The sequence below is a fragment of the Pagrus major genome, chromosome 23 (assembly GCF_040436345.1).
Source record: "Pagrus major chromosome 23, Pma_NU_1.0".
In the NCBI taxonomy this organism is placed as follows: Eukaryota; Metazoa; Chordata; class Actinopteri; order Spariformes; family Sparidae; genus Pagrus; species Pagrus major.
This window is the reverse complement of record NC_133237.1, coordinates 6,657,751-6,683,946: the sequence shown is the minus strand read 5'-3', so window position 1 is coordinate 6,683,946 and position 26,196 is coordinate 6,657,751. Positions and strand designations below refer to the sequence as shown.

General features: G+C 42.1%; 2 protein-coding genes across 3 annotated transcripts in view; both read left to right on the top strand.

The window, feature by feature from the left end:
* Positions 1 to 18,810, top strand: part of LOC141019337 (myosin-9-like) — a 33,461-nt gene extending 14,651 nt beyond the window's left edge. Inside the window, exons 3-41 of one of the 2 annotated variants that reach the window (XM_073494222.1) lie at positions 154 to 310; positions 1,528 to 1,555; positions 1,695 to 1,788; positions 2,479 to 2,499; positions 3,876 to 3,968; positions 4,081 to 4,144; positions 4,998 to 5,096; positions 5,229 to 5,372; positions 5,475 to 5,570; positions 5,711 to 5,982; positions 6,114 to 6,287; positions 6,433 to 6,606; positions 6,773 to 6,887; positions 8,024 to 8,211; positions 8,912 to 9,033; positions 9,124 to 9,193; positions 9,282 to 9,442; positions 9,755 to 9,863; positions 9,974 to 10,105; positions 10,307 to 10,513; positions 10,638 to 10,775; positions 10,940 to 11,063; positions 11,219 to 11,390; positions 11,555 to 11,767; positions 11,872 to 12,016; positions 12,147 to 12,353; positions 12,593 to 12,697; positions 13,650 to 13,802; positions 13,898 to 14,146; positions 14,290 to 14,502; positions 14,593 to 14,805; positions 15,181 to 15,342; positions 15,426 to 15,554; positions 15,646 to 15,734; positions 15,828 to 15,951; positions 16,044 to 16,252; positions 16,620 to 16,728; positions 16,876 to 17,048; positions 17,209 to 18,810. In XM_073494222.1, the coding sequence (XP_073350323.1) occupies positions 154 to 310; positions 1,528 to 1,555; positions 1,695 to 1,788; positions 2,479 to 2,499; positions 3,876 to 3,968; positions 4,081 to 4,144; positions 4,998 to 5,096; positions 5,229 to 5,372; positions 5,475 to 5,570; positions 5,711 to 5,982; positions 6,114 to 6,287; positions 6,433 to 6,606; positions 6,773 to 6,887; positions 8,024 to 8,211; positions 8,912 to 9,033; positions 9,124 to 9,193; positions 9,282 to 9,442; positions 9,755 to 9,863; positions 9,974 to 10,105; positions 10,307 to 10,513; positions 10,638 to 10,775; positions 10,940 to 11,063; positions 11,219 to 11,390; positions 11,555 to 11,767; positions 11,872 to 12,016; positions 12,147 to 12,353; positions 12,593 to 12,697; positions 13,650 to 13,802; positions 13,898 to 14,146; positions 14,290 to 14,502; positions 14,593 to 14,805; positions 15,181 to 15,342; positions 15,426 to 15,554; positions 15,646 to 15,734; positions 15,828 to 15,951; positions 16,044 to 16,252; positions 16,620 to 16,728; positions 16,876 to 17,048; positions 17,209 to 17,317 (5,556 nt within the window). In that variant the 3' untranslated portion in view covers positions 17,318 to 18,810. The remainder of the gene's footprint in view (positions 1 to 153; positions 311 to 1,527; positions 1,556 to 1,694; positions 1,789 to 2,478; positions 2,500 to 3,875; positions 3,969 to 4,080; positions 4,145 to 4,997; positions 5,097 to 5,228; positions 5,373 to 5,474; positions 5,571 to 5,710; positions 5,983 to 6,113; positions 6,288 to 6,432; positions 6,607 to 6,772; positions 6,888 to 8,023; positions 8,212 to 8,911; positions 9,034 to 9,123; positions 9,194 to 9,281; positions 9,443 to 9,754; positions 9,864 to 9,973; positions 10,106 to 10,306; positions 10,514 to 10,637; positions 10,776 to 10,939; positions 11,064 to 11,218; positions 11,391 to 11,554; positions 11,768 to 11,871; positions 12,017 to 12,146; positions 12,354 to 12,592; positions 12,698 to 13,649; positions 13,803 to 13,897; positions 14,147 to 14,289; positions 14,503 to 14,592; positions 14,806 to 15,180; positions 15,343 to 15,425; positions 15,555 to 15,645; positions 15,735 to 15,827; positions 15,952 to 16,043; positions 16,253 to 16,619; positions 16,729 to 16,875; positions 17,049 to 17,208) is intronic. The other variant, XM_073494224.1, reaches the window with a different exon arrangement.
* A 1,092-nt stretch (positions 18,811 to 19,902) lies between these two features.
* On the top strand, positions 19,903 to 25,457 carry LOC141019498 (mitochondrial glycine transporter A-like). Its single transcript, XM_073494434.1, has 8 exons — positions 19,903 to 20,302; positions 21,022 to 21,102; positions 22,150 to 22,274; positions 22,499 to 22,583; positions 22,711 to 22,890; positions 23,893 to 24,061; positions 24,281 to 24,441; positions 24,578 to 25,457. Exons 2-8 carry the CDS (start codon positions 21,088 to 21,090, stop codon positions 24,698 to 24,700), a joined length of 858 nt encoding a protein of 285 aa, XP_073350535.1. The 5' UTR covers positions 19,903 to 20,302; positions 21,022 to 21,087; the 3' UTR covers positions 24,701 to 25,457.
* Positions 25,458 to 26,196: the final 739 nt, after the last annotated feature.

The following is a 26,196-nucleotide window of genomic DNA, read 5'->3' as shown; positions in this document are numbered from 1 at the left end:
GTCTGATTATGTCCAGTCTTTGGGAGTTGGCCTGAACTCATTTAATCCATCCCTTTTCAACACCAAAACCCTCCTCTTCGACTGGTACCTTCACTTCTTCTCGTTCCATGTTCAAATTCAGCTTGTTTTTAATACCACCTATCTGTCCTGCAGACATACTCTGGTCTCTTCTGTGTCGTCATAAACCCCTACAAGAACCTGCCCATCTACTCAGAGGAGATTGTTGACATGTACAAGGGCAAGAAGAGGCATGAAATGCCGCCTCACATCTACGCCATCACTGACACATCGTACAGAAGCATGATGCAGGGTAAGTCGCTGACTATGCTGTAAAACTGTTATTATGATTGCTGCATGAGCACATTAGAAGGAAATAAGAAAGTGAAATCCACAGTTTGCTGGCCCACATGATGAAGTTTTTTCATTGCCAGAGCTATTTTAGCATCCCCAAGCTTGTAACATGGGTCCCTTAAGAATCTATTGTCAATGAAGCTACTGTGCTCGAGTGGTGCCACACAGAGCTATAAAGTATAAGGCTCCTAATAGACTAGGTTGTACTCATACATACAGTAATGCTGAGAGTTTATTTGTATCATTATGCTCTGTAAAAATGTAAATGAGGTGCATGACAGACGCTTGTATACAGAGTTTGGGCCTTCAAGTAGAACACAGTTGGGACCAATTGCTGCAGAATAATGGTTTGTTGCCAGCAGAGCATTTCATATAAGTAACTTTCCCCACTGGTCTCAGAAAATACCGGACGCTCTTAATTCTAGCTAAGAAGGGTTTGTTTTTTTTAAATGGGGCATGCGTGTCTTATATACAATTTATTTGTCACATTCTTTGGAAGGATATTCAGGGCATGTGTAGAACAATCTGCAATAGACTTATTTTGTTAAACTCAAATTTCTTAATTGTTCTTGAGACTGATGCAGCTCAATTAATTTTTAAGAATCTAGTTTCCAGTGACTGTCAGAAAAACATCCTTTTAAGGGCTCTTCTTCCTTTGCTAATGCAGATTTCCTGTGTTTGGCAAACGTCATCTTGCCTTTTTGTCAGGCTTTTACCCTTGCCACACTACATAAATATGCAGTGTTTTTTGAACATTGCGAGCACCTACTTGGTATTTCCTGCTTGGCTATTGTATTGTAATGTGTTTCTTAGCCCACCTCCTGTATGTTCTCTTGGGTTGGAAATCCAGCTCACTTTTTTCTTCATGTGCTGAGCTGTGGTGTCTGTCATGCACACCACTCAAACAACTCCCCCTGTCCCATTGGTACTCTTTTTCTCCATGTTTGGCTATAGCAAAGTGTTCAGATAACATTAAGGGAGGCGATGGGTGATTAGCCAGTTAGTCAGCAACCCACAGCAGCACCTCATTCCAGTCACAGGAAGCCGGATATTGACTTCCTGTCTGTGGCCAATGTTCTTCCTGTATGCACTATGATGATAACATATGCTCATTTAGAATATGGAGCGTTGTGGTTCTGCAGAGGTACTGTAACTTTTGCATGTCTTCTCTTGCAGATCGTGAAGACCAGTCCATTCTTTGCACGTGAGTTACAAATCCACATAGACATCACATAACACACTAGACTAGCAATTAACATTAATTGGATTATTTTTATTTTGTCATACTCTCTATTTAGACAGTCTATCTCTAAACCCTTTATATTTTTCTCTGTTTGTCTCAGAGGAGAGTCTGGTGCTGGTAAGACAGAGAACACCAAGAAGGTGATCCAGTATCTGGCTCATGTGGCCTCCTCTCACAAGACCAAGAAAGATCAGGTCAGTCCTGCCCCTCATCCACACAGTTCATCCTTCAAACCTTTCTCCCATTACTCTTCTACATCCTCAAAGTCATTCACTGTATCTTCTAACTTCATCCCTTCATCTCTCACTTCAACTCCTGCTGTTAATTCATTTTCAAGTGAGACACAATACCTTCATTCCTCCAGTGCTTTTGTCTTACAGGAGCGACACATCCCTTCCCTCTTTGCACACTCGATCAACTACTTTTTTATTTTGACTGTGACCATATTCATGACTATTAATCATCATCACATTGTTGTATTCAAGCTGCTTTTTTCTGCAGTAGACAAGTTCCTCTGTGGTACAGCTGCCACAGAAAAGAGCTGCCACCAAAGGAAAAGGGTGGCAGTCAAGATAACGGCCCTGCAGGCACAGAAACACAGTACTATAGATTTAAAGGATTCTGGCACTGACAATTTATATAGACCAGAGGCCTTACTTCATCTGTGATGTATTTGGATTTGCTGATTTTACTGCATGTCCTCATGAGAAATAAAACTCAGTCTATCATCTAGCAGTCAAGCATTACGTCAGACTCTGCTGGAAAACCTGCACTACTGTTATCTCGTCTGCCAGCTCTATGATAGATGTGACGGTGGGGTTTGATGAAAACCACATCTATCATCCCTTTTTGAGGTTTTTGTATTTCTCTCTTCCCATCAACAGAACAGCTCGATCCTGTCACATGTGAGTTAACTCCCTCCCTCCATGCACTCTTCCTCCCCCACCTGCTTCTGTCATCACCTTCCTCGTCCACCCTCACCCCCTCATCCCCCCTCCCTTTCCCCTCGCTGGAGCGCACTGTTGCGGGAGTCACTTTGTATTAAGGGCAGAGGTGACATGTCTTGCCAGCCAATAGGAAGTGTGGAGGAAGTTTGTTTGCAGATCAGTGGCAGCCGTATGTGTTCCTGTGAAAAATTCAGCCAGACAATGGTAGGATAAGAGGGAGGGGTCTTTGCTGGAAAAACACAGCACTGTTTGGTCTGATAGATCTATTTATATATTTGTCTGGTTGAATTTTTCATAATTTGTATCGCTACTCTGTGCGTGCACCTGAGTCTGAAGTTTCTGCTTTTTTTTTTTTCTGCATTAAAATTTTGCTTGGCCAGTCAATTTGTAATTGCAGACATAATACTCTCCAGACAGACGCATTAAAATCTCCTGTATAGTAAATGTCATATAATTATGTAATTGTTTTTTTCACAGTATTTTATTAAGAGGTTCAGTGAAAGAATAGTAGTCCAGTCAGCAAGCCTACACTGTTGCTCAGAAATCCGCTCATAGGCTTCTAACAAACATTTGTACAGTAGAATGTCATTGTTTGATTGAATTCTCTGCCCACTCCAACGTGTAACTTCTGCTATATGTATTAATCAATGGAGCGGTAGCTGTTGGATTTTAGCTGATGTCGTCCTATGTTTTTGCTCGATGGATATGAGTGATCGTCAGCCAAATGGGTAAAAGAATAGGCCACATGGTGTGTGTACTGTGTAAGTGCAGAAACTTCACTGAAGGCCAGAACAGGTTGAAATTTAGTTATATTGAAGCTGAGATGACTGTTTCTTTTTGTGCTCTGGACTCACTGTATAATTCTTCTCTGGGTAACAGGTGATGGGTTACTGATGAGGGTCACAGGGTCTCTGGGTGTTTGCATATTCGGGCACTAACATTACATAATGTGTGGGGGAAAAGCTTGATTTGTGTGTTTGTGTGTACTGCTGGTGCGTGTTTATGGTATCCCTCCTATTTTTTAATCACTTTTTGTTTCAATGTTTTGTACACTCCATGTTCTCTTCTCCTCAGACGTAAGTATACCATGGGTAAATTAAAACTGATGAACCACTATGTCAGCATATTTATTAAAAAAGAAGCTAACTAATATGTTTCTTACAATGAAGTCGATGAATAGCAGAACATGATAAGATGTTCTCATGATCCATCACAGTGAATTACTCTCCAGCAATTAAGGTTTTGTTAGATCTGAATCCATGGCTGAGAGCTATCTGGATTTAATGGAAAGTGTACTTTATATGTTGCCTTGCTGTTCTGTTCATTTCCACCAGGGGGAGCTGGAGAAGCAGCTGCTGCAGGCTAACCCCATCCTAGAAGCCTTCGGAAATGCCAAGACGGTCAAAAACGACAACTCTTCCAGATTTGTAAGACTTGGTGCTACATCTTCTGATTCAGATGTCTTATTACCAGCCTGTTTTCCAACTGGAATGTGGAACATACCTTTTCTTAAAAACTGTTTTTTATTTCCCCCTTTAGGGAAAATTCATCAGGATCAACTTCGACGTCAATGGTTACATTGTTGGTGCCAATATCGAAACTTGTATCCTTCACACTGTCTTTGCTTCTCTTTTGATTTGTAGTAAGGGTGCTCCGATCAGGATTTTTGGGGCCAATCAGCAGAAGCAGTTTTGGCTGATACCAATCATGTTTTTTCACTTTGTCATCTATAGCTGTTAGTTATTAGTGACATAGTAAAATCATCATTAAAATGTTGAGGAAAGAAAGAAGAGTTCAATGGGTTCAAAACTAAATGAAAAGTTATCTCTAAACTGTAAAAAACTGAATTTAGAAAATGAAATGGGACACAGTGCCAAGACTGGAAGCTTTCCTAAATTCTGAGGTCTTTGTGCCCTGAAGCCACTACTCCACCACCTGGTCACTGCTTGTACTTGTGCTGCTTGAGTGCAGTTTGTAGGTGAAAGTACTTTGAGTTTGGATTTACAGACACTAGTAAGGTACTTCAGTAACTTCAGTACATTTATTTTCTGTGACTTCTTGTGTTGTCACATTTAACTGCAGTTCAGTTTAACTCTTCATGTTCCTCTGAACAGTTCTGCTGTGTTTAGCTCTGCTGTGTTTAGCTCTGCTGCATTTGCTATTAGCTCTCATACTGCAGGCTCAAAACAACGGCCTTTCCTTGTCCCCCCCACTCGGGACGACAAATATGTAAACAGACAATCCCAAATGATAAATTAAACTGACTACTTCTAACTACGCTGATTATAGCGGCGCACGTCTTATGCTTTTACCGTAGTGATCTCTCTCCACAGCGATGTGTCAGCAGTAGTTTGAATTTGAAGACATTTCAAGGAATTTGGCAGTGTCTCACTACAAACGAGTGTATATAGTCATGATAGTATCAGAAAACTTGTCCTTAACAGATTGATGACTAGACCTGTTGGAGAAATCCCGTGCCATTCGGCAGGCCAAAGATGAGAGGACCTTTCATGTCTTCTACTACATGCTCACAGGAGCTGGGGATAAACTGCGCAGTAAGCAACATATTACAAAACTCTCTGTTTAAGGACAGACTGAGTAGTAATGATCATTTGTATTTTATTCTGAAGTCTTACAGAGGTGCTTCCTGTGAAGATTTGTAACTCCTGATTTCTCTTTTCTCTCAGATGAACTCCTCCTTGAAAATTACAACAACTACCGCTTCCTTTCCAACGGGAACGTCACAATTCCTGGGCAGCAGGACAAGGACCTCTTTACAGAGACCTTGGAGGCCATGAAGATCATGAGTATCCCAGAGGATGAGCAGATTGGTAAAACGGAAAATTACTTTAAAACATCTTTGCCTTTGCTTATTTTCTAGTGCCAGTGCCACATTGACCATGTTTATCTTCCGGTTTGTTCTTTTTATGCAGGCATGTTGAAGGTGGTGTCCTCTGTGCTACAGCTAGGGAACATGAACTTCAAGAAGGAGCGCCACACAGACCAGGCCTCCATGCCCGACAACACCGGTAAGTCAGACCCTTCACAAGTTGTTGATGATCCTTCAGTTATATCTCAAGTATTATTGATATCCTTCTCCCCTCTTTGACTAACAACTCAACAAATTCCTGTGTTGCTTACTTACTTTGTCCTATCTCCTTTGCAACAGCTGCCCAGAAGGTGTGCCACCTTATGGGCATGAATGTCACAGAGTTCACCAGGGCTATCCTGTCGCCCAGGATCAAAGTGGGCAGAGACTACGTCCAGAAGGCCCAGACCCAGGAGCAGGCAGAGTTTGCTGTGGAGGCCCTGGCAAAGGCTACATATGAAAGGATGTTCCGTTGGCTCGTCATGAGGATCAACAAAGCTCTGGACAAGACCAAGAGACAGGGAGCCTCCTTCATCGGCATCCTAGATATCGCTGGCTTTGAGATCTTTGAGGTAAATAAGATCAGAAAAGCAGTATGTACATACAAATACGTATTAAAAAGCATTTAAAATCTCTTCCATGTTTTTATTTCCGCTGTTGATCAACAGTGTTCTTCACCATTTTTTTCTCTTGTGTCCCCCAGCTGAACTCATTTGAGCAGCTGTGTATCAATTACACCAATGAGAAGCTGCAGCAGCTCTTCAACCACACCATGTTCATCCTGGAGCAGGAAGAGTACCAAAGGGAGGGTATCGAGTGGAGCTTCATTGACTTCGGCCTGGATCTGCAGCCCTGCATCGAACTCATTGAGAAACCTGTGAGTTTGAAAATCTTACTCACCTGTTAATTTCTCTGCATCACCAAACATTAAGTCTTATTTTTGGACTTGAACTTGTTCTTCCACTACTGCAGAGCTGTAGTATTTCATGCACTGAGACTTGTGCTCTCCCTTCTGTGTGCAGGCCAGTCCCCCTGGTATCCTGGCTCTGCTGGATGAGGAGTGTTGGTTCCCCAAAGCAACAGACAAGAGCTTTGTGGAGAAGGTGCTCCAGGAGCAGGGCACTCACCCAAAATTCTTCAAGCCTAAAAAACTGAAGGATGAAGCAGACTTCTGTATCATCCATTATGCTGGCAAGGTAAAAATGCTGAGTTCATTATGATGCAATGTCTTTGAAGCATTTCTGATGCCTGTTTTAACTTTGTCTTTCATGGATTTGTCTAGCTCTCCTCTTCATAATAATGTCCTACAGGTACGAGTCTAAGAAAGTTACTTAACGCTGCCTGCCTGATGTTACTTCTCAGGTGGACTACAAGGCTGACGAGTGGCTGATGAAGAACATGGACCCCTTGAATGACAACGTGGCAACACTGCTCAACCTGTCCACTGACAAGTTTGTCTCTGAGCTGTGGAAGGATGGTGAGTTGAGGCAGATGTTAACTTTGTTGTGTTAACCCAGGAATCACTGCTGCTTCTCCAGTGGCGGTGCTTGAAGTTCGAATATATTTCATGTTGGCTTTCCTGTTCCTTTTTTACATTTCATAGTTCTTTCTTTCTCTTTTACTGTCTGGTGTGTGGACCTTTGTTTTTACCTTCTCAAAACCCACTTGTTGTTTCCATCCATTTCTTCCTCTGTATGGCTCCATTTTGTCTGTCTTATTTTTTCTTTCACTGGGTCTCAGAGGTACAGAATTGTCAGAGAGCCTATTTTTATCAGCGTTTTCCTATTCTTCACTCAGACTCAGGTGAACAGGTTTCTTTTTTCATTTAGTCTTTCCCTGTCATTCCTACCATCTGTCCACACATTATTTTCACCATGAAACCTCTTTGCTGTCCATCAATTTCTCCTAATGTTCCAACTTGTGTTTAAACTTTCCAAAGATAAGGATTTTGTCACTTGTATCTATGTCTAAGCAGCTGTTTGTGCAGTAACAGAATCTCCTGGGTGTCTTAGCACTTGATGCTCTGTCATTGAACTCTCCTTTCTTTCCCTCTGTGTAATAGTGTTGTTTGGGGACTCCTGGTGTTGGTCATGGGTACTGCAGCAATGGGTATATACTGCATGGGTTTGGTTTGGTTTTTTTATCACCACAGAAATACATGCCCACTGCAACTGCCAAAGTTTGTCACTTTCCTGACGCACATATTTAATTGAACCTACACATAGTTTCCACTCAGAACGACAGACTGGCAGTGCTAATAGACTCTACTCACTGCATAGATTTTTTTTTTATTTTTCATAATGGTGTGTAATCTCTCCACGCTTCACTGGCTTTTTGTGACTCCACTCCGTCATCCTTCTACCGACTCCTGTTTGCCTCCCCATTCACTTGGTGTTTGTGTGGTGTTTCACTGGTCCTGGTTGTATGAATTGCCTCTACCCTCTCCTGGTGTGTAATTACCACGAGGAAGTGGAGAGACAATGGTCATATTCATTACTCCTTGTGACATGCATTTGGATTGAGTTTACCTGGTTGAATATTCAAATTATAAAATGAAAACCCGCTGGCTTCGTACCTAATGTCTCTCTTCTCTATTTTTCTCACTTCTTTCAGTGGACCGCATTGTGGGTCTGGACAAGGTGTCTGGCATGTCAGAGATGCCCGGTGCCTTTAAGACCCGCAAGGGTATGTTCCGCACCGTGGGCCAGCTGTACAAGGAGCAGCTGTCCAAGCTCATGGCCACTTTGAGGAACACAAACCCTAACTTTGTTCGCTGCATCATCCCCAATCATGAGAAAAAGGTATTGGAGAAATTATCCATTAGCCTTTCCACTGCAGGAATTTTTCCACCAGACCAAAATCCTTTTTGAGGAGCTTAACCCGTGTGTTTGGACTGAAAGAACTAGGGACAAAATGTAATTTCTTTATGATAGTTTGGGAATTAAATGGTTCCTTCTGCCCATTGTTGTCTGCATTTCTACCACAGTTTAAAGACTTTCCAAGATTAGGTATATCCGCTGACATATGAAAAATCGACTGTTTTTACAAATCATTTTTTTGCATGTGACTGTACAACAACAATTGGCGTTGGTCCAGCTGCTTACTTTTGCAACTCCATGTCGATGTGCCAAAGCACAATCAACAAAAAACAAACTGGTTTGCAGCTGCAGACTTTTAAAAATATTGGCTGAAATAAAATGCTGTGAGTACTTGACCAATCAGAAATGTGCATTGCTGAAAGCCACACCTCAAAGTTCTTGTACTTTTAGAAAGTACTACCACATGAGCAGGGACTGTTTGGGTGGTCAAATAATGTCCCCAGAAACCTGCGGTGGAAGTTTACTGAGTTCCCTCAAAGGTTCCCTGTTTCTGGGGAAGGTTCTTGCATTGGAATTGCAGCTCTGGTTCTGAAGATCATAGACTGTTTTGGTGGAAAAGTACCTAAGCCGAAGAGATGTTTGTCTGTTTTGCCACAATGATCAGTAAATGTTCCCCTTTTAGGCTGGTAAACTGGACCCCCACCTGGTTCTGGATCAGCTGAGGTGCAATGGTGTCTTGGAGGGGATCCGTATCTGCAGACAGGGCTTCCCCAATCGCATCGTCTTCCAGGAGTTCAGACAGAGGTAACAGAATAACACCTTTCCCACTACATCTTGCTCTCTGTCTGATTTGTTTCAGAAAAAATAAAATCCTATCAAATATCCCTCTTCAAGGTACGAAATCCTCACTCCCAACGCCATCCCCAAGGGCTTCATGGATGGAAAGCAGGCCTGTGTGCTCATGGTAAGCTTGTCTACAGAATTCTAGCCAAGATCCACAATATCCAGCCCCTCTGCAGTGCAATTTATCGGTGTGTTTCCTGTGCTGTCAGATCAAAAGCCTGGAGCTGGATCCTAACCTGTACCGGATCGGTCAGAGTAAAGTGTTCTTCAGAGCAGGAGTCCTCGCTCACCTGGAGGAGGAGAGGGACATGAAGATCACAGACATCATCATCAGTTTCCAGGCCTGGTGCAGAGGCTACGTGGCTCGCAAGTAAGAAGAGATGATCCCTGCTTTATGTGACTCCACTGTTATTAGGATCCTAGTAGCTCCTGAAAAAATATATGGGAGTGTAGTTTGAGATAAAACTTTGACATGAACATGACTTTTCCTGCATCTCAACCTTTATTTTCCCTAGTGCCATTATAAGAAATTGACTCAGGTTAATTGTACAACTTAGCAAAATATCACAATAACTTCATTGATGTCCAAAATAAGTGTATTACTTCAGTTTATCTTGGTTGCATTGAATTTCATGGTAATATGAAATACAGTCGTCTGAGTCTGTCTGTTCTTGCTTTGAAGGGCTTTTGCCAAGAGACAGCAGCAACTGACTGCAATGAAGGTGATCCAGAGGAACTGTGCCGCTTATCTTAAACTCAGGAACTGGCAGTGGTGGAGGCTCTTCACCAAGGTGAACTCCTAAAATATCTTAACAGTTTAGTTACTTTAATTTCAGAACCATACCTGTTCTTTCCTTTTCGTCTTTTCTAATTCCCATTATTTCTACCATTTTGTCCTCAGGTGAAGCCTTTGCTGCAAGTCAGCAGGCAGGAGGAAGAGATGCTGGCTAAGGATGAAGAGCTACATAAAGTGAAGGAGAAGCATTTGTATGCCGAGCAGCAACTGCAGGAAATGGAGGAAAAACAGCAGCAGGTAAACTTTCATAAACCACAGTCTCAGTTAAGTTAATTTTCTGTTCCATGCCAGGAAATTGGCACCTTGTCCTTCATGTCAAATTCATTGATGGATGGAGGGAGGATGCTTGGTCTTAATGTCATGCAAGCACTGTTTCTCCTCTATTTTAGTTAGTTGTGCAAGATATTAAAATCACCTTTTTGTATCATCTGCTTGCAGCTGGCTGCTGAGAAGATGGCCCTGCAGGAGCAGCTTCAGGCAGAAACAGAACTCTGTGCTGAGGCGGAGGAGATGAGAGCCCGTCTGGCTGCCAAGAAGCAGGAGCTGGAGGAGTTCCTCCATGACCTGGAGGGTCGTGTGGAGGAGGAGGAAGAGCGTGCCGCTCAACTCTTGACGGAGAAAAAGAAGATGCAGCAAAATATTGGAGTAAGTAGGAAAGGTTCAATCACAAGACAAAGCATACATATTTAAATCTGTGGGTGTATAAACACTATACGGATTTACACACTGATTTGACTTACCAACCCTGATGTCTTCTATCTGTACACAGGACTTGGAGCAGCAGCTGGATGAGGAGGAGGCAGCCAGACAGAAGCTTCAGCTAGAGAAGGTCACCATGGAGGCCAAGATGAAGAAGATAGAAGAGGATGTTATGGTTCTAGATGACCAGAACAATAAACTGAATAAGGTTAGGATGAAAACCACTCTAATCACCAGGACTGACATGACGATGGATCAAATGTAGCAGTGACTGCTTGTTCTTTTTGATGTAATAAGAATTAACTAAGATGGTGACTACTACTGTGCTCAATTTAACTCTTTCTGCAAACTTATTTTAATTTGTGAATGCAGGAGAAGAAGTTGATGGAAGAGAGGATCTCTGAGTTCACGACCAACCTGGCGGAGGAGGAGGAGAAATCCAAGAGCCTGCAGAAACTCAAGACCAAACACGAGGCCATGATCACAGACCTGGAGGGTAGGAGAACACAATGAAGACAAAGTCACTTAGATGATTGCCACTATAGATCCCAGTGGTCCTAAAAAGGACAAGGTGTTATTGCAGTTTTCAACTTTCATAATTTTTTCCCCTCCCTAATAATCTCGTAATTTGTTCTTTTTTGCTACTGTCAGACCGCCTGCGCAGGGAGGAGAAGGGGCGTCAGGAGCTGGAAAAGAACCGACGCAAGCTGGAGGGCGACTTCACTGAGATACACGACCAGATCGCTGAGCTGCAAGCCCAGATCGCTGAGCTCCGTGCCCAACTAGCTAAGAAGGAGGAAGAACTCCAGGCAGCCTTGGCCAGGTCTGTATGTGTAATTGATTGTCATTGTTACCCCTGTACTCCTATAGTCCATCAGGCAATAAGTTTTTGGAATCAAATGGATGATAGAAGGATGATAGGTTAAGATTATATTCCACACCTTCTGCTCCATGTACTCATTCTTGCTGACCTGCTTCTCCCTTAAGGATCGAGGAGGAGGCTGCGCATAAGAACATGGCCCAGAAAAAGATCCGTGAGCTGGAGGCACAGCTCTCTGAACTGCAGGAGGATCTGGAGCTGGAGAGGCAGGCTCGAGCCAAGGCAGAGAAACACCGCAGGGATCTGGGAGAAGAGCTGGAGGCCCTTAAGACAGAGCTGGAGGACACTCTGGACTCTACCGCTGCTCAGCAAGAACTAAGGTAGTGACATTGGTCTAGGATTGATTAAACCGCCACCCATTACGTTACATGGCATTATTTTGAGTCTCAACACAAGCAGTTTAACCTCTGCTATCCCTGTTCAGGTCCAAGCGAGAGACAGAGGTGGCACATCTGAAAAAGACTCTGGATGAAGAAGCGAAAGTTCACGAGCAGCAGCTGGGTGAGATGAGACAGAAACACAGTCAGGCCTTCGATGAGCTCAATGAGCAGCTGGAGCAGGCCAAGAGGGTAATTAAAATTTATTTTTTATTTTAAAAATACAATTTATTTATGATCCTTTATCCAACTAATAATTATCTCCTTAAAACACAATGTTTCTGCAGTCACAAATATAATTAATACTTGCCCTTCCCTGCAGAACAAAGTGTCCATGGAGAAAGCCAAGCAGGCTCTGGAGTCTGAGAGGAATGAGCTCTCCATCGAATTGCAGTCGCTGTCGCAGGGTAAGGGGGAGTCCGAGCATCGCAGGAAGAAGGCTGAAGCCCAGGTCCAGGAGCTGCTGCTCAAACACACAGAGAGTGAGCGCCAGAGAATGGAGCTGGCTGAGAAACTGGCAAAAACGCAGGTACAATTCCTCAAAACACTTTGAGGGTTTTCTTGTTGTTTTGTCTGTGTTGATTGCACCAAGAACTATTACATGCATGATTACTGCCGTCTGTGCTCCTCATCACATCTGTGCTCAGTAAAAGATGACCTTTATGTGATAACAATGCTAATTCTGAGTATTAGTTCACCGAACTGAACCCCAAGCAGATAATGTGTTGTTTCTGTTCAGTGGTTCAGATGTTGTCCTCTTGTCCACAGTCTGAACTGGAAAATGTGAACTGCATTCTGAACGATGTGGAGAGCAAGTCCATCAAGGCAACAAAAGACTGCTCTGCAGTGGAGTCCCAGCTACAGGATGTTCAGGTATGCATGCTGTTTCTACCCTCCTGTATGTGCAGAGATCGGACTACCATGGTCTAAAACTAAATAAAACTAGAGTAGTTGGTGATTAATCAATAATCGATTTGGCTTTGTCCAGAATACAATCTGTCAAATGTTTCCCCTTTTGTCTCCCTGGCTTCAGTTATCCATTAAAGGCAAAAATGCCTCAAAAATCTGAAAGAGGAAAAAAATGGAATTTGATAATTAATCAAAAGTATATTAACTGACAATGTGCAAATTGATTAAACTTTGTGTGTACGGAACTATAACCTACCATAATCAGAGTATGCATCCTTGCCTGCAGTGGAATTTCTTTTTTTTTTTCTTTTTTTTTAATGAAAGGGCTGTAGTTTTACAGCATGTCCTCTTAAAATGCTTTTTAGCTGGTTTAATCTTGTAAATTTCTACATGGCCATTTTTGGTGGAATGAAAATTGGTGCTCTGTTGTAAACGCTCTAAGACTATTTGGATCTAATAGTTTTCCACTAAAAGTTTCAATAACCTTATCAATAATATGTAAAATTATGTCTACTCCTTCTTCCTCATTGAAAACTCTTTAATGTGTGAAGTTGAACAGTTGTAGAGTTCCCCTACTTAACTGTTAAGTCTGTTCTTGGTGTGTGTGCATCAAGAATTTCCACATCACACTTTTAAAGTTGCATACTAAACCATGATTGACTTCCAAACTAGATGTGAGATCATGAAATCCTGCTCATATGTTCACCTATTAAACTCATATTTAAGTTGAGCATGGAAGAATTTATCCACCAGATTGATGTGAAAATCACAATAAGTAACCCAAACTTTAATTGTTTAACAAATATGCGTCAGATGATTTGGAAACATTTTTAACATTTTTAGATATTAAAATTGTTGACCATACCAAATGGTCTGCTACATATAATTCAGCTTTACATATTGTTGTGTACAACAGGAGCTACTCCAGGAGGAGACACGTCAAAAACTGTCACAGAGCACACGTCTGCGGCAGCTGGAGGATGATCATAACAGCCTGAGAGAACAACTAGAGGAAGAAGAAGAAGCCAAGAAAAATGTAGAGAAGCAGCTTCAGATGGTGCAGGCTCAGGTAAGAACAAATGCATTGTGTCATTTCAACTTTATAAAGCACATGTTGATCTCACAGCAGTGAACGTTTGAATGACGCCACATCTTTCCTCACAGCTCACTGAGATGAAGAAGAAGGTTGAGCAGGATGCAGGTTGTCTGGAGACCGCTGAGGAGGGGAAGAAGAGGCTTCAGAGGGACCTGGAGGGAACAAACCAGCGCCTGGAGGAGAAATGTGCTGCCTTTGAGAAGCTGGACAAAACAAAGACTCGTCTACAGCAAGAGTTGGACGACCTGCTGGTAGACCAGGACCACCTCCGACAGATCGTCTCCAACCTGGAGAAGAAGCAGAAGAAGTTTGACCAGGTGAGAGAGTGTTTTCATAGCATGTGTGAAATGGATATACATCAAAGATAAAAGCTATTAATCCCTTTTGATTTCTTTTAGCAGTGAATTCTTTGTGATTGTCTTCTTCTGTGATTTGACATGGTCACCATTACTTTCTGTAGATGCTGGCTGAGGAGAAGAACATATCTGCCCGCTATGCAGAGGAGCGTGACCGAGCTGAAGCTGAGGCCCGTGAGAAGGAGACCCGGGCACTGGCTTTGACCCGTGAGCTGGACACTCTGATGGAAGTCAAGGAAGACCTGGACCGCAACAACAAACTGCTGCGGGCCGAAATGGAGGACCTGGTATCCTCCAAGGATGATGTTGGCAAGAATGTAAGTCTGGAAAATGTGTCATCAGTGGTGTTGTTCTCAGCCTATACATACCATTGTCCTCATCACACATCCTCTTCCTCGTTCCTGCAGGTCCACGAGCTGGAGAAGGGCAAACGTGCGATGGAGCAGCAGCTGGAGGAGATGAGGACTCAGCTGGAGGAGCTTGAGGACGAGCTGCAGGCCACAGAGGATGCCAAGCTGCGTCTGGAGGTCAACATGCAGGCCTTGAAGGCCCAGTATGAGAGAGACCTGGCAGGACGTGACGAAATGGGCGAGGAGAAGAAGAGGGCACTGATCAAACAGGTACCAACAGGATATAGACTGAATTTTTCTTATACTTATATCAAGTGTTTTCTGCTGGGAAACTGGTCCTAGACTTGCAGTGAATCTGTATAGTGTCTTACCATCAGCTTACTATCCTACATCAGTATTCGTGTTCTTGGTGACACAAGTCAGCTCCTGTTTGTCCACCTTGACAATCCACTGGAAATGAGCACGAAATTAAAATGTATGGGCTGCTACCATATTCAGAGATAAATTAGGGAATTTCTTACACAGTGGTGCTTTCTAATAGCTGAAACTAATAATTACTTTGATCAAATTAGACCACATTAAATAGAAATTAGTTTATACAAAGATTTTAAAGGGTTGGGGTTAAATCAAATGTGCACCTGTCAGGTGCGAGAGATGGAGATGGAGCTGGAGGATGAGAGGAAGCAGCGTTCTGGAGCCGTGGCCGCACGTAAGAAGCTGGAGCTAGACCTGAAGGAGCTGGAGGCTGGCATCGACATGGCCAACAAGAACCGCGACGAGGCACTGAAACAGCTCAAGAAACTCCAAGTGAGTCAGTTGTTGGGATTTCTTCAATACAACAAAAATGCTGTTATATGTTTAAATACTAACCATGTTGTTTGTTCCCACAGGCCCAGATGAAGGAGATGTACCGGGAGCTGGAGGATACTCGTATGTCCAGAGAGGAGATCCTCGCTCAGAGCAAGGAGTCAGAGAAGAAGCTGAAGGCCATGGAGGCTGACATGCTCCAGATGCAAGAGGTCGGCAAGCTCACATGGTCAACTGTCTATTCTACTCCCTTGCCTTTGTTTCACACTTAAACTTACTTCTCTTTTCATTCATCACTGGCAGGAGTTGGCAGCTGCAGAGCGAGTAAAGAGACAGGCCCAGCTGGAGAGAGATGAACTGCAGGATGAGATGAACAACCAGGCCGCCAAGAAGTAAGACGGCTATTAAACCGCAGCAACATTGACCACTATTCTGTATCCTCCTTATCATCTCTCATCACCTTCTCACCTGTCTTTATCTCTCAGTGCTCAGATTGCAGAGGAGAGGAGACGGCTGGAGGCTCGTATTGCTCAGCTGGAGGAAGAGCTGGAGGAGGAACAGTGCAACACTGAGCTGACCAACGACAGGCTGAAGAAAGCAATGCTGCAGGTTTGTGAGCAGCTGGTCAACGTTTTATCAGTACAGTTCACCCTAAATGTTAATTCCAGAAGAGACAGTGATGACCCTTTTTTTTTTCCTAGACTGACCAGATGAACGTGGAGCTGACAGCTGAGCGCAGCAGCTCTCAGCGTGTGGAAGGTGCTCGTGCCCAGCTGGAGCGTCAGAACAAGGAGCTGAAACTGAAGCTGCAGGAGCTGGAAGGAACGGTCAAGTCCAAGTACAAGGCTAATATGGCCGCCCTAGAGGCGAAGATCGCTCAGCTGGAGGAACAGCTGGACATGGAGACCAGGTGAAGGCCTACTTCAATACATTTCAGATGTTTACACCATGTAATCTGACCTCTTTAGTTACTTTTCAGATTTCTCTTTAGTTACTTTTCAGATTTCTCTTTAGTTACTTTTCAGAAGATTTTACCCAGGAAGCATGTGTAATATACAATGCACTGTAATATGTTAGATTAAATGCTTGTTAAATTAAATGCTACTTCCTTGTGAATGCATCAGTAATAATAACCCAGTAAAACTGGGGTACTCCCAGAGGCCATTTTTTCTACATTATGAATACATTATGACAAACTTTTGTCCTTGAGGTGAAACTAGCTGACAGTATTTGGTGCTGTGTTTTTTTGTCTGACTGATGTTGTGCTCTTGATTCAGGGAGAGACAGGGTGCCACCAAGCTTGTGAGACGCACAGAGAAGAAACTGAAGGAAGTCATCCTGCAGGTGGATGACGAGAGACGCAACACGGAGCAGCACAAGGACCAGGTCTGAGGTTTTCACTCACCATTGTCAAACTAATAACACAACTGATCTATGATATAAGTGACAGTAAAAGAGAATGCAGCTCCTCTGTAGTACATCAGATGTATTATGAAGGTCAGCATGTCTAACTTCACCTGTGTGGAATTACAGGTCGACAAGTTGAACTCCCGCATGAAACAGCTGAAGCGTCAACTGGAGGAGGCTGAGGAAGAGGCTCAGAGAGCCAATGCCAACCGAAGGAAACTGCAGAGGGAGCTGGAGGATGCCACGGAGTCCGCAGACGCCATGAACCGTGAAGTCACCACCCTCAAGAACAAGCTCAGGTAGGAACATGGACGGCAGATTCCCAGTAACTTTCATTTTTATCTAGATTTCTACAGACAGGTAGTTTGAGCACTCTTGAATTATCACTAGGTCCTGCTGCTTGTAACATAGTGGAAATTCTTGTGAATCAATGTTTTATTTATTCATTTTCTGTTTTAGGCGTGGCGACCTCCCCTTCCTTGGGCGCCGTACTGTTCCCCGCGCTGGCATAGAAAGCGACGAGGAGAGCGAGCCCAAGAGCGAGACCTCTGAGCCCAAGCCTGAATGAACAGCCACAGTGCCACTGCATCATTACCAGACAGACCCAAAATTCACATATGAGCACACATTACTGTACTTACTGAACAGAGGAACACAAACATTGAAACTAGAGACAGAGATCCAGTCTGCTTCCTTCAAGTTTAGTCCTGTGACAGTCTGATCTCTTCAACACTGACAATCTATGCATTCTTAACACACATACAGAAGCCAGTAAACTGGGACAATCACCATGCTGACAAATACACACACGTTATTTTTGGGCCAAATTGTTTTGTTCTGCTTCATTTTTGATTCTCTGGGAAAAATAAAAAAGATAATGATATTTTTATAAGGAAACATTCCAATTATAATAGTCCTGATTGAGGATCTATTTTTCTAATTGAAGAAAGAGAAAACAAAGAAAGAAGTATACATAAATGAAGACAGATTACTGGAAGGGGACCAAAGTAATATCTCAATCTATAGAATTGTATTTTATGCAGAAGTTTTTATAATGGTTAAGAATGGAAGTTCTTCATGTTTATTATGCTCGCGCTCTCGCCTCCGTTTATAATGAAGGTTTATATGCTGACATGTATTCTATCAATTTAGCTGCAGTTAGTACTTGTGACTACGCTTTTGAGCTTAATAATTTGATATACACACACTTCATGTGGAAATGAAAAATTGGAGGCAGATTTGAAGTAAAAACAATTGGAGACTCATTGACGCATACTGAAGGCATTTGATTGTGACTGTGCTGAAATTCCTTATTTTTGCACTGAGATGACAAAAAACACTTAAGCCTAAATATTATAAACCACTGCATTCGTGTGTTTCATTGACGGAGAAGCTCGGAAGTTTTGGAAAAAGTGTGCACATGCTCATTTAGTGAGTGCACAGACTGCCAACACACACTAAGGCCTTAAATACAGCTGCGTTCTACTGGGCAGGGTGGTTGGCTTTTTCTCTTGACATGCATTGATTTTTACATTTATCACTATCAGTGTTTTCGTTAATGTTCAAGGTAAAGTTTAAAGGGGGTGGTGGGGTAGCTGATTACTCACAGCACACACTGTATTCTCAGAGCACGGCCTGGTGAGGTAGGAGAAGCTGAGGCGAATCAGGGGGAAGGGACGAACTTCATGTCTTTAGCCTACTGTATGTACGCTATACTGTGGTTGACGGGGCATCATGTAAACATGGGGAGTTGATATGTAGCCAGGTATAGAGTAGATGTATGAGATACAAGCTATTTGTGTCAGGATGATGTCGACCCCTCGCAGGCTGTGCTCAGGGCGGCTTTTGGCTCACACTGCTGGGAAGTGAGAGGAATGTGTTGTTACTTAAAAATAACAGCTCACAGCGCACTTAAAAAAAAAATACAAAGGAAATCCAAAAAAGAGAAAAATGCTCCTCCAACAATTGTTCTGTAATGTTTGTCTGTCTGCACCTCTGGAGTGGAAATCATATTGTGAAATGTTGGTATTATTGCAATTAAAGATGCTTTCTAAACTGCTACATGTTGACCATGTGTGTGTTTTTTTTTTTTTTTTTTTTTTTTAATCTTCATACTGAGGTTTGTTTTTGAGGGGTTTTAAGTCAATAATTTGAGATAACTGGGTGAAGTAAGGTTTCAGTTCCACTCCTCAGTTGTTTATGAAATGATGTGTTGTAACCAGCAGGAGGCAGTCAGGGGTTTCTGTAAGAGCAGAGCACAAGCAAGTCAGAACCGGTTTCACCACAGTCAATTATAGTAAACAAGGATCAAGGCAGTTGGGTGAGAACTCTATTTACTAGTAGTTTTTCTATTAGCATGTTTCTGTTCATAAAACAGCCTGTAACACGTTCATTCATGTCATGACTTAAGAATAAGAGTTTTTATTGTCTAAAATATTTTGTATTGGAACTATATTTGTGACTGATATGAAAGTAATGCCTCCAGTATTCTTTCTTTTTTGAGGCACTTAAGGTATTTCTATATCTTTACACATGTACTTCTCCCGTTTGATTCAGGGGGGAGAATATTACTTTTACTCTGCTACATATATTCGCTTTATAATTGCAAGTTAAATATCAACATTTAAAATAATATAAAAAATACCCAAAGCATCTATATTTGTAATGCAATATTGAAGACAGTATAGCGCTCTGATAGGAGTCCTTTCTGCATTACGAGACACTTTTACGGTTTTACTTTAAGAACATTTTGATTATAACGCTTACATTATTTTAATGGTAAAATCTGAATAAGTGCATAAAGTCGCTCCTAAGTGCAGTTGTAAGTGTGTGGTATTTGTTTCTTTCAGGGGAAAAAATATCCTCATACAATAATTGTATCTTCACTCTGTGGGTGTAGTTTTTTATTCCACTAAATTACCTTCAAAAACCTTCGTTCTGCCTAAATTGAGTTTTTAAAGTGCAGACAAGTTGCTGAATCAAAATTCACTCGAGTCCTCAGTTAATTGGTCAGTATTCAAGGCACGGCCAGCTTCTTAGCCAATCAGGAGCCGGGAACTCCCACATGGGCGGGGCTTTCTCACAGTGACGACACGCGCCGTCCTCAAAACAGGAACCGGCCGGTTAAGTTTATGAATGAGGCGGCCAGCCGGCAGGTTTAATGTTGCAGAGTTAGAGTCAGGGTTAGGGTTAGCTCCTGAGGCGGCGGAGGTCCAGTTGTGTCTGTGCTGCCGTTGTTACAGTCGGTCAGGAGGATTCACGCTGTGTTAGTTTTCGGGCTCTCGACGGAGAGAAATTTTGACTGCGACAAAATAGTTGCGCAAGGTGGTTAGCTAACTGCTACTGCCGTGTCAGAGGAGGGAGAATAGCTTTTTATTATTATACAACTCGCAAAAGGTCTGTCAGACAGGCCTTTTGTGTTTTATTAACCGTGTCCTATAGCTGTTTATTGAACTATGCTAGTGGCTAACTACTGGCTTCAGACTTGTATTACCAGTCTGTGAAACAGTCTCCTCATACTGCAGAAGAGTTGAGCAGACAGACTCTAAACAGGGTAAGCAACACCTGAAGTTTTTCATGCTGTGTATTTGATATAAATTGATAATTCTGGCATCACATGATGAGATCACGTCAGAAGCCCCATAAGAACATTAATGTTCATATTGTGATGAGTGAGAGAATACAGCACACCTGATCTGTGTCTGGTTTCTGTCTGTATCAGAGGTTCAGCTGCATGTTGTGCATGTTAAATGATGTGTTATTAGTTTGGTAGGTAATGGACTTGTCTGCTTTCATTTCCTTTAATGTATCTATTAGGTTGAAGCAGAATACAGTGTGTCTACATGGGTCATACTAATTTTATTACCAAAACTTTAACCCCACAAAAATCCATTTAGAGACAACAAACCAAGACTCTTTAGACCTCCTGTGCTGAACAAAGCTTACCTTGTGCCTTTACACACAAATTGCACCAGATCACATTCACATGTGAAATCGTGCAGCCTGCAGATCCATCCTAATATGCAGCGCAGTGATCTTTGTTGAGTTAATGAACGGCTGTGTGTCCGGTGGTCACAAATAGGAAACATGGTGTCAGTCTGGTGATCTGTATATTATATAGTCTGCTGTGTGCAGCCTGACACAGACGGCAGGACTGTGCACATGCTCCAGCATCATCTGGAAGAGATGCTTCATAGGCTGAGGCTGTGTTGTTTAAACGACTGATCCCATTACTGAAAGGCCACTTCTGATTTTTCCTCTTTTTTTTTTAAGGTGTGCAAACGTTTCAGAGTGAATTATCGACCAGAGGAGGAAAAAGAGTCATCGCCCTGAATAACTATGGAACTGTCCCTGGTAAGTTTTCCAGCCAGAACAATTAAATACATCTTTGTTTATCTGATATTAGCGAAAAGTGATGAGGTCAGATTTTTATTCTCCTACCTTTATTCGTAGGGCTGCACAATATATTAAAAAATAAATAAATACATTATTGATTATTTTTGAATTCTTTTTAAATCACTGACAACCCTGCTAAAGATCATTATAATGTAACATTTTGTGGAGTCTATACCAAACTAACACGTTTTCTTACTTCTGTAGAACAAGTTTTATGAACCAATGCATCTCTGTAGCACTGCAGTACTTCATTATAATGCTGTTTTGTCACACATTTTGCATTTATAAAAAACCTGCTGCCTCTGGGATTTGGATATTACACTTGACAATATTGTGATTTTGATTGATTGTGTATGTTTGTCATTGCCTTAAGTAATTACCTCAAGGTCAGGACATCCTGACATAATCGTGACATATGTTACTCTCTGGATTAAACTGCATTGTTACATAACAGCTGAATAATCAGAAAGGGTAGACATGGCAGAGTTCAATTATCAGCGTCTAGCACGACCTAAACAAACTGCGATGATAATAAAACTGACCTGACCCAATTCACTGAGACTCGGAGTACCAGATAATCCTCTTTGATATAAAAGAGAAACATGAAGCAATGAAACAATGAGTTAACACCTGCAAAGATAAATTTATCTGAGGAATTGACGTTATTTTGACACATTATTTAACTAATCTAGCACCTAATTGTACCGTGACTAATGTCGCTTATATAACTCCTATAAAGTGATAAAGTGTTGAATGTCTACTTCCTTATCAACAGCTTTGGGGCACAGGTCGTCAAGAACAAAATAATTATTGCAATAAATTTTATACATACTTTGATTATTAAGCTAATTAGTTTGGTTTGAAAATAATTTACTTACTTATCAAAGAGGCTTCAAGGAGCAATTCTAACACTTTAAATCAAATGATTGTTAGCTGCCTTGTGTTCATCTTTCATCGTATCCTCCCTCACTCCCACTTCCTCACCTCCTCTCTCCTCCCCCCCAGGCTCACCCAGCTATCAAAGCCTTCATGTGTGGCTCCTTCAGCGGGACCTGCTCCACGCTGCTTTTCCAGCCTCTCGACCTCGTCAAGACGCGCCTGCAGACGTTGCAGAGCGGCATGCAGCCTGGGTGAGTCTGTGTACATGCACGCACACACATAGACATGAATATCAGTAAGACTAGCTTGCATCACATGCTTTCTTGCCTTATGACCTCCAAAACCACTTTATTGACCGGTTGAGCACAAGAAGCTTGACCTCAGCTAAACCCTGAATCACAATCACATGAAAGCAGTATTCATTATTCAGCATTAGTAACCTTTCTGTCAGCTCATGCAAATGTTTCTCTTCTAGTTCGAACAGAGTGGGGATGGTGACTGTGCTCCGGAGCGTGGTGCGGACAGAGAAGTTGCTGGGACTGTGGAAAGGAGTTTCACCGGTAAGAACATCTTTACACTTTTTCCATCCCAAAAGTCTTCTGTGTGTCTGGAAAAATAATAACAAATTCACCAGCTTCAGATTTTTCCCTTTTCTGACTCTTCTCTCTCATCCGTCTGCTCCTCCAGTCCTTTGCTCGCACCATCCCGGGAGTGGGGCTCTACTTTAGCACCTACTACTCTCTAAAGCAGCACTTCTTCCAGGACAGGACCCCAAGGGCCATTGAGGCCGCGCTGCTCGGAGGCGGGGCGCGGACCGTGGCAGGGATCTTCATGCTGCCAGTCACTGTCATCAAGACACGCTTTGAAGTAAGCACAGGCAGACGTATTTCATGTTTATTCGAGGTCTGTAACAATTAGTCAGACGTCAGGTAGGTGCCAACTACAAACGACTCATTAAGTCATAACATTGTTATGTGTTGACAACTTGTATCTTGAAGTAAACATGTATGTAACGCTGTGATCCTACCCTCTCACTGAGAATACACATATCAGAAACAAGTGATAGAGACCAATAGAGACCATTCACCCTGTTACAAGACACTGTACCATCATTTTAGAGCTGTTAGTTTAAGTTTTTAAAGTTAGATAATGTTGCTTTAACACAGAAATATCCCCTAGGGTGAAAGTACCCTTGGATGAGAATAATTGACTTAACCCAGTCTTGTTTGTTATACTGGCACTATTCTCTGCCAGTGGATGGGTGTTCAGTGGGTGAGTTGGACCTGTTAGTGTGGCTCAAGGCAAAAATTGACCACAGAGCTGATCGATTATTCTGTATAAATTTTACAGAACAAAGTTTTTCAAGAGAAATATTTTTTTTTCACGTTTTAACTACATTATAACACAGTGTGTGTATTTCACACACTCACTATAATGCCATTTGTTCCAACAGCCAATTTTTTTAAGTCCAGTTTAGCGTGATTCCTAAATGTCCACAAGATCCCAAATTGTTATATGGTCTCACTGTTATTTAATTATGAAATTATATGTTTTTATAAATGCAGTATAATAGATGCTTACATTTCTATCTCAATAAAGATGGCAATCTATAACTGAAGAAACTTAAAGGTGTATTTACTTTGTGCAGAGCTACAACAGACCCCGCTGATGTCCATAAACACACATGTGAAAGGCTTCTATTAGTTTGTTTGAAAATAAAGTTTTCCACAGTACAAATTAGTATAAAGTAGCCAAACATCAAAATGTAATGTGAATGATGGTACAATGTGTTTTAGTTATGTTACTGGATAACTGTGTTATGTGCATACTAAACTTAACTTAATGTGTTTTTGTGTTTTCGTCTTTCAGTGTGGAAAGTACAGTTACGCAAGTGTGACCGGGGCTCTGCGCAGTGTGTGTCGGACTGAAGGTCCTGCAGCTCTGTTCTCTGGCCTGATGGCCACTCTCCTCAGAGATGTTCCCTTCTCTGGTATCTACGTCATGTTTTACAGCCAGACCAAGGCCTCGCTGCCAAAAGGCAAGTGTCCACCCTGAAGTCACTATGTATTAACTTGCAGCATGTCTTTATATCAAAGAAAGTCATGATTGAAGCACACAAAAACAGTAGCTGTCCGTCTTGTCTAGACTCCATTTATTCTGTGTTATTTTTTCTTTACATTTTAAATACTATAATTAAACAGGTGATTGTTTTTAACATCCACTTGAATTAAATACCTGCTGTCTGTCTTTCTTTAAGAAATCAGCATGTCTCCTTCTGCCCCCCTGGCAAACTTCAGCTGTGGGATCCTGGCGGGTGTACTGGCCTCCCTGATCACGCAGCCTGCTGATGTGGTCAAAACACAAGTCCAAGTCAATCCACAGCTGAGGACAGCAGAGGCTATCAGATACATCTATATGGTAAGCGTCTCACTCTTCTTGTCAGGTCACAACAGGTCCGTCTGTAAACAGATTAAGTTTTATCTGTATATCCATCGCTGCACAATACTATTAATGATTGTATCTGACACCTGTCTTTCTCCCTCCTCTCCCTCAGGAACACAGACTCCAGGGCTTCTTCAGAGGGGCAGTCCCACGGGCACTGAGGAGGACCATGATGGCCGCCATGGCATGGACAGTGTATGAGCAGATGATGTTTCGTGTCGGACTGAAGTCCTGAAGTGGAGAATTGATGAGACGCTTGTGAAGGAAAGAGAAGGCTAGAGTCGAGACAGTGATGAGTGGACAGGATGGAACTGTGAAAGTGCAGATGAGCCTGATGATGTGTCGCTCATACGAGTGTCAAAGACTTAGAATATTTCACTGCAACAGGAGGTGCAGACTGGTGAGCGAAGAAAGTGTACACTTGTTGCCTAAATGACAAGTAGGACTTCAAGAGAGATGTGGTGCATTTGTTTGATGAAATGTGCTTTGCTGAACTTCAGGAACCTGATTTTTTTATTTTATTATTTTTTTGGGGCCTTGGCGACTTAACTTTGGATAAAGTATTTTTAAATGATGTAGGTATGCTATGATGTTCTGTATTGCACTACAAGTTGTAAAAATGCCTACACCTTAATGAGTAGTTGGACTGAGACATGTTTTAGAAATGCCTCGGTGGGAATTCCTGTGTCTGGTTTTTCCACAGTTGTGGAACATGTACATGTGATCTGAAAGATAGCCCAGATAGCTCAGACTTCTTTAATGCACTTTAACCCCCAGCGTTTCCCTCAGGCACAGTTTAAAACCTGAGTCTGTTGAATGCCTTTTGCTTAACATGGTGTATATTTATATTCTGATATGTGCTTGTAATACTTTCAAATGCCTTCAAAAGTACTGATTTTTCTTTTGATATTTGTATTTTCATGCAAAGATGTTGTTGGAGTGTTCTTACCTTTTATTTAAAGATGCTCAAGAAAATAAAACACTGCACAGTATTTCTATGTGGAACATGAAGCATTTTTTCAGTGTGAATGATTCAACAGAAAGTGACAGCCTCAGGTTAGTGCCTGAGGGCTGGCTGACCTCTGAAAAGCTGTAGTGAAAGTACTGCAGCTGTATCTCCATGTGACACTATTACACAGCAGACTTAACCAAGCGTTTCATCTCAGTTTTACTTGTATGGAGAAATAAGCAGCAGCATGCATAATTTTGATACTTCAGGTTATCTTTATAGCAGTGACGGAAACTGAATTAAATCCTGATTAAACCACTTACTAAGAACCACTTACTTAAAAACAAAAGCTCTCTTCTACTAACTCAACTTCAAGTACCAGCAGTTAATGATCTGTACTTTGCCTCTTTCTTCTCATTAACCGGACAGGAGATAAAACTGATTCTGCCAGTAGAAATATCTGGTTCAGCCGTGGTGTAAAACTATCACAGGCACTTCCAAGAGATTAGAAAAGCCATATCGCTCAGTATATTGCAGCAGACTGCCAGAACATGAGGGCCAAAGACTGATCGTGGCGCTCTCAGACAGAGATAACAGCAGAGGGGGGAGGGTGGTGACATAACATCAAGCTGGAAATAAGGACAAGGAGTGTTGGACTGTCAGGATAAAGTAAGACAGTAAGCTATTGAGGGTTAATATCTGCTGAGACAAAGTTATTCATTAAAAGTCAGAGAGAAAGAGAGAACTAAACTTCATAAAGACTCGTTCCTCTTACTTTTAAT

Bases quoted from the DNA above. Each gene is read 5' to 3' on its own strand.
- LOC141019498 (XM_073494434.1), top strand. The intron at 22,275-22,498 runs GTGAGTCTGTGT...TTTCTCTTCTAG, and splicing joins CAGAGCGGCATGCAGCCTGG to TTCGAACAGAGTGGGGATGG. The intron at 24,062-24,280 runs GCAAGTGTCCAC...TCTTTCTTTAAG, and splicing joins CAAGGCCTCGCTGCCAAAAG to AAATCAGCATGTCTCCTTCT.